At 39.3% G+C, this 6,880-nt stretch overlaps 1 protein-coding gene across 2 annotated transcripts in view; it reads left to right on the forward strand.

Annotated features, from left to right (window-relative positions):
• DNAH14 (dynein axonemal heavy chain 14) overlaps positions 1–6,825 on the forward strand; it is a 67,157-nt gene extending 60,332 nt beyond the window's left edge. For both annotated transcript variants that reach the window (XM_082427208.1, XM_082427206.1), the window contains exons 7-8: positions 4,348–4,494; positions 4,913–6,825. In XM_082427208.1, the coding sequence (XP_082283334.1) occupies positions 4,348–4,494; positions 4,913–5,128 (363 nt within the window). In that variant the 3' untranslated portion in view covers positions 5,129–6,825. The remainder of the gene's footprint in view (positions 1–4,347; positions 4,495–4,912) is intronic.
• The last annotated feature ends 55 nt before the right edge of the window (positions 6,826–6,880 follow it).

Below are 6,880 nucleotides of genomic sequence, written 5' to 3' on the forward strand. Positions count from 1 at the left end.
CAATTATGTTCTCAGTTATTTCTGCTTTATACCAAGAACCAGCTTCGATTTAATTAAAGTAAGATTACTTCCATTTATTCTGAGTGGCTCTTTGGAGAGTTAAATCTGAGCTATTTACAAATTACCTATGATTTGAGTTTTTCGAGAGGAAAGACCCCCCATATGCCATGGCCAAGTGATACAAGTCAAGTATAAATGGAAGTCACTTTGTCAAATGCACTATATTAACTTCTTCCAAGATTTATATGAAAGGACAATACTAGAGCAAATGCAGTATAAGAAACTTTGGATTTACATAAGAGTTAAAGAGAAGTGAAAGTCATTATACAAAGCAATCTCCAGTAAGAGTCTTTTATAGAATAAGACAATTTCAAGGTGTTTTCTATGAGTTCAGTTTGCACCTTCAGATACAGTTGTGTTCCACAGAGTTGAGCTCAGATAATGTCAGTGAGTACAGCACTGGCTGTTCCACACCACAGCTCACCTGCAAAAGAGCTGGCCCAGGGGCCTGGAGTGTTGAGCTTAGGACAGCTATGCTCATCCCTTCTCCCAAGTGACCTGCCTGACCAGAGAAGTAAGAGCCTTCCTAACACACAACTGGAGTTACCCAGAATTGGAGCTGCTAGTGACTAAATTTTCTACTTATCAAAACTCATTTAGCCTTTTTCATACCATTCAAAGATATGATTCAGAACCCTTCCCAACCTTTTAAAATTTCAAGAGCCAAAATGAATCATTGTAGCCACAATGGTAGAAGTAGATGACAAAGTTTGAACAGAGTGAAGTCTTTTTTTTTTTTTTTACCATGGTTCATCTTTTTTTAACTTTATTGAAGCATAATTGACAAAAAAATTGTATATATTTAAGGTATACAACCTTATGGTTTCAGATAAATATGAATTCTGAAATGACCACCACAATAAGCTAATTAACATTCATTACTGCACATAGTTACATTTATTTTCTTTTCAACCCCTACCCCCCTCCGCTCTGGCAACCATCTGTTTGTTCTCCATATCTGTGAGTCTCTTTCTATTTTGCTATGTTTGTTTGTTCATTTGTTTTTTTAGGTTCCACATATGAGTGAAGTCATACAATGTTTGTCTTTCTCTGTCTGACTTATTTCATTTAGCATAACACCCTCCAGGTCAATCCATGTTATTGCAAATGATGAGATTTCATTCTTTTTTTATGGCTAATAGTCCACTATATATATATTGATTGATATTAAACCATCCTTGCATCCCTTGGATAAATCCCACTTGATCATGGTATATGATCCTTTTAATGTATTGCTGAATTTAGTTTGCTGATATTTTGTTGAGGATTATTGCATCTGTGTTCATCAGTGATATTGGCCTGTAATTTTCTTTTTTTGTGATATCTTTGTCTGGTTTTGGTTTCAGGGTAATGCTGGCCTGGTAGAATGAGATCCAAAGCATTATTTCCTCTTCAATTTTCTGGAAGAGTTTGAGAAAGATGGGTGTTAACTCTTCTTTAATATCCTGTGAAGCCATCTGGTCCTGGACTTTTGTTTGTTGGGAGTGTTTTGATTGCTGATTCAATTTCATTACTGGTAATCAGTCTGTTAATATTTTCTATTTCTTCCTGATTCCGTCTTGGGAGACTGTACATTTCTAGGAATTTATACATTTCTTCTAGGTTATCCATTTTATTGGCATATAGTTGTTCATAGTAATCTCTTATGATCCTTTGTATTTCTGTGGTGTCATTTGTAACTTCTCTATCATTTCTGATTTTATTTATTTGGGCCCTCTCTCATTTTTTCTTGATGAGTGTGGCTAAAGGTTTATTGATTTTGTGGTACTTTTCAAAGAATCAGCTCTTAGTTTCATTGATCTTTTCTACTTTTTTAGTCTCTATTTCATTTATTTCGGCTCTGATTTTTATTTCTTTCCTTCTACTAACTTTGGGGTTTTTTTGTTTCCATTTTTGTTTTGTTTTTTTGTAATAAATAGCTATTTATTTATTTTTAAATTTATTTTTGGCTGCATTGTGGATATAGATGATTTTACTACTTTTGTCTTTTAACCTTCCTACCTGCTTTATAAGTGGTTCTTCTGCTAATATCTTTACTGTATGTTTGCCTTTACCAATGAGATTTTTTCAGTCATAATTTTCATATTTCTAGTTGTGGTCTTTTCCTTTCTACTTAAAGAAGTCCCTTTAGCATTTCTTGTAAAGCCAGTTTAGTGGTGATGGACTCTTCTAGCTTTTGCTTGTCTGTAAAACTCTTGATCTCTCCTTCAAATCTGAATGAGAGCATCACCAGTCAGTGTTCCTGGTTGTAGATTTTTTCCTATCATCACTTTAAATACATTGTGCCACTCCCTTCTGGACTGCAGTTTTTTCTGTTGAAAATTTTGCTGATGGTCTAATGGGAGTTCCCTTATACATAACCAGTTGCTTTCTCCTTGCTACCTTTAACTTTCTCTAATTTTTGCCATTAATATGGCAATTAAAATTGCAATATGTCTTGGTGTGGATCTCTTTGGGTGGATCTTGTTTGGGACTCTCTGTAAATTCCTAGACCTGGATGTCTGCTCCCTTTACCAGGTTAGGAAAATTTTCAGCTATTATCTCTATCTCCTCAAATAAGTTCTGTGCCCCTTTCTCTCTCTTTTCTCCTTCTGTGTCCCCTATAATATGTATGTTAGTACACTTGATGTTGTACTTGATGTAAGAGGTCTCTTAAACTATCCTCATTTGTTAAAATTGTTTTCTTTTTTCTGTTCAGCTTGGGGGATTTCCCACGACTCTGTTTCCAGTTCACTGATCCATTCCTCTGCATCATCTAATCTACTATTGATTCCTTCTAGGGTATTTTTTTATTTGTTACTGTATTGTTCAGCTCTGTTTGGCTCTCCTTTATATTTTCTAACTCTTTGTTAAATTTCTACTGCATCCATCAGTTCTTGTCCCAAGTTTGTTGAGCCTCTTTATGATCATTAGCTCGAACTCTTTATTAGGTAGATTGCGTCTCTCCATGTCATTTAGCTCTTTTTCTGGGGTTTTGTCTTATTTCATTTGGAACACATTCCTCTGTCTTCTCATTTTGCTTAATCCTCCGTGTTAATTTCTACACATTTGGTAGATTGGTTACACTTCTTGTTCTTGGAGAAGTGGCCTTATGTAGGAGATGTCCTATGGGGCGCAGCAGCACGCTCCCCTCTTGTCACCAGAGCTGTATTCTCTAGGGGTACACCCTAGGTGGCCACTTGGGCCCTTCTACTGTGGTGGGGCTGACTGCTTTGGACACACTGGTAGGCAGAACTGGCCCCAAGCCTACGCGTCTGGGTCCTGGGGCAGTCTGCTGGTGGGCAGGTAAGCCACCGCCACTAATAAGCTATTACTAGAGCTCCAGAATGCCACTTGCCAGCACCAGAGCCCTCATGGTAGTGACAGCTCTCCAAAATAGCTGCCACCAGCACCTATGTCCCCAGGGGGAGTCCCACTTGCCTCCTCCCTTCAGGGAGGTTCCTCAAGATCAGCAAGTGGGTCTTACCCAGGCTCCTTTCAAATTACTGCCTCTGGGCTGGATCTCAGAGCATGTGAGATTTTACATGAGCCCTTGAAGAGAGGAGTCTATGTTTCCTACAGCCCTTTGGCTCTCCCATACATCAGCCCCACTGGCCTTCAAAGCCAGAAGTTCTGGAGGCTTGTCTTCCTGGTGCAGGACCCCCAGGCTGGGGAGCCTGATGTGGGGCTCAGACCACTCGCTCCTTGGGGAGAACCTCTGCAGTTGTGATTATCCCCCCATTTGTGGGCTGCCTACCTGGGGTGTGGGTCTTACCTATACACTGCATTTCTGTCCCTCCAACCTGTCTCATTTTGGTTCCTTCTTTGTATCTTGAGTTGTGGAGAATCTTTTCTGCTAGTCGTCAGGTCGTTCTCATCAACATTTGCTCTATAAATATGGTGTGGCCATGGGAGGAGGTGAGCGCAGGGTCTTGCTACTCTTCCGTCTTGCTAGAAGATTGACTCGTTCTGTAACTGTTTTTGCTCTCTTTTAAAACACTGGCCTAAGGGATTATAATTCCAGAAATTTGGAGTTTTACTGTATTTGAAATACTTGTCAATCCCGGATCATCATATATAGACCAAAGACTACAAATTGTTTATGCTCTCAGAGTAGGAAAAGAATGAAGTACTCACCCTAGAACCTGGGAAAACAGGCCTGGGACGGGGTGGTCCCACACGGCAATGGCAGAGAAGTGCACCTCCTCTTCTTTGACCTCCTCCCTGACCTTCCTCCAGATGCAGCAGCTTCTATTAAAGGAAAGGTCCTATCTGGGACCCACTGACAACACCTCTCTTTGATCTTAGGGCACAGACCCCACACACATTGGAGTTCACGTCTTTGGTTTATTCATTGAGGGGGCAAGGTGGAATCATGAAGAAAAAATACTAGAAGACTCGCTGCCTTGTGAGATATGTTGTGATTTTCCTGAAATATACTTCTTGCCAACAAAGGTAACCACCCAAATGTTTATCACGACGTCTTAAACCACTGAGTTTTCCCTCAGTAATACAAAACATTCCTTCCTTCTACTTCCCATTCTTATGATTTCACTAGGGAGACTGGCTGATATACTTCAGACTACAAACAGGTAAAATAGCCCCGAATACTGCTAAAATCTAAAATAGATGCTATACCAACATCCAGTGTGATTTCTTAAGAATATGTACCATAAAGCCATACTAGTTACTCTTTAAAATATTAAATTCTTCAGGCATAATTTCCATATGCAGTTACATAACCACATAATCATCTAAAGTTAAAAGTATTCAATTTGTAACAAACCCCCCAAATCTAGTGTAAAGAAAATGTGAGCCACGGGTTTACTTGAACTATACAATTTGGCTATTGGATTTTTTTTTTTTTTTTCAGATTTCTGCTGAAAGACCAAATGCTTCTAAGCAAACAGAGTCAGAACTCTATACTTTTGAATGCCCAGTTTACCAGACACCTGAGAAGTCCAGTATTTTGACAGCTGCTGGCTTACCCTCAAATTTTTTAACGTCCGTGTATTTATCCACAAAGAAACCTCCTAGTCACTGGATCACAATGCAAGTTGCATTGCTGTGTGAGAAGAATGAAAAATGAACTTCCATAACAAACCATGTAATTTTTGACTCCTAACCAGAATTACATGTTTCAAGACATTCACATGTACATCCTTCATGAAAACATCTGTATCATCAGCCAGACTAGACAGGGCTGTCTCTTCCTTCCATCTGTACATGAAAACTTCAACACATAGAGGAAGCGCCCAGCTGCTTCCATTCTAAGCAATGTCCCTGTGGGTGGGCTCCAGTTCAGGTGAGGGAGCACGTCCCGGAAAGCAGAGGGTTTGACTTTTCTAAAAGGGAAAACTACAGCAACTGGCAAGATATTAGGGCATGTTTTTATGAAATTTTTCATTCCAAAAAGTGATTTCTGCAATTATATACAATAAAACATATACATGAAGAGTAGTTCTTTGGAATACTTTCCCAGGCTGCTCTAAGAGAACACAGAGCATGACACTGTTGGCCTGACTGCACACTTCTGAGACAAAAGAGGCTCTTCTTCCCGTAAAGAAATGGTCTTGTTCTGACTTCACCAGACCTTCTCCTTCCACTGAAAAACTAACCCTGAGAATTCAATGCTGAGAATTCAGAAAATTGGATAAATGTCAAAATGTGTTTCTGTAGGTAGATTTTTATTATTGAGCACCAATTATGTTGAGTAATCATAAAAATTACTATATTATCTTCAGGCCACCTATGTACTATGTGGTATATCAACCAAATTTTATACATGAAGAATGCTGCTCAGAGAGATTAAGTGACTTGCCCAAGCTCACATGGCCAGGAGGAAGCAGGGCTAGGATTCAAAGCCATGTTCATTGTCACATTACCTCAGCAATGGGTCCATTGGCAGAAAACAAATCCCATGTCTCCACAAATGAAGATCAAACAATCCGTTCTGTCTGTAATAAGGGGGGGGGGGGGGGGGAGGGAGGGTGGGGCTCACACCCAGAACTAGACTCTGTAACAGCCATGAACAAAATATTAACGTCTACTTACTTTTGTGTCTAGGAAATTGTACTATCTGAAAGTCACATTATCAAAAACACATACAATGAGAATCTAATTACACATAGCACTATAGAAAAGAATTATAAAGACCTAGCCCCTGTCATTTAGGAATCAATAAGAAAATGATAAAACATAGGATTTTAACAAAAGATACAAGGTGGGATCTTTTATTTGGTCCAATTCATTTGTTAAAATAGTTTTAGGAATTATCCACAATCATCTGCTGAAACAAAACAGTCCATGAGTTATGGAAACCACCAATAAGCAAAGCCTTTTCCTCAAACAGTACAAAAATAAGACCAAGATAAGAATCACATGATGTGATATTTTTAGCCTACTTGGTGTTGGTGCATATTCGAAACACCCACGTTCTGCAAAGCCATGTCACACTGGGAAGAGAGATGAAGACATGAAAGTGTCTGATCTCATTTCACTGACACACAAATGCCTCTCACACACGTGTACTATCTTTCACATGCACTTAGGTGCTTTTGTGAGTAATACAAATTCATTTGAAAGTATTACTGAGTCTATGATACTTTTGATCATTCCTCTATTTTCTCAAAGAGCAAATACTAAATCCATGACCAATGTCTGGGAGTTGGGACCCTCCACTAACCCCTTTCAAGCTCCAACTTCTGAGAGCCTCGATGCAAACAGCAGTTTGCCTGGGGTCCCAGTTTGCCTTTTGGATTCCTTGTGGTCCAGGAGGGGCCCAAAGGAACCTAGAAAAAAAACAGGGGTTGGGTGGGGAGTGGTAATCTAAGGGCTCCTG

Source organism: Balaenoptera physalus (assembly GCF_965194825.1).
Source record: "Balaenoptera physalus genome assembly, chromosome: 1".
Classification (NCBI taxonomy): Eukaryota; Metazoa; Chordata; class Mammalia; order Artiodactyla; family Balaenopteridae; genus Balaenoptera; species Balaenoptera physalus.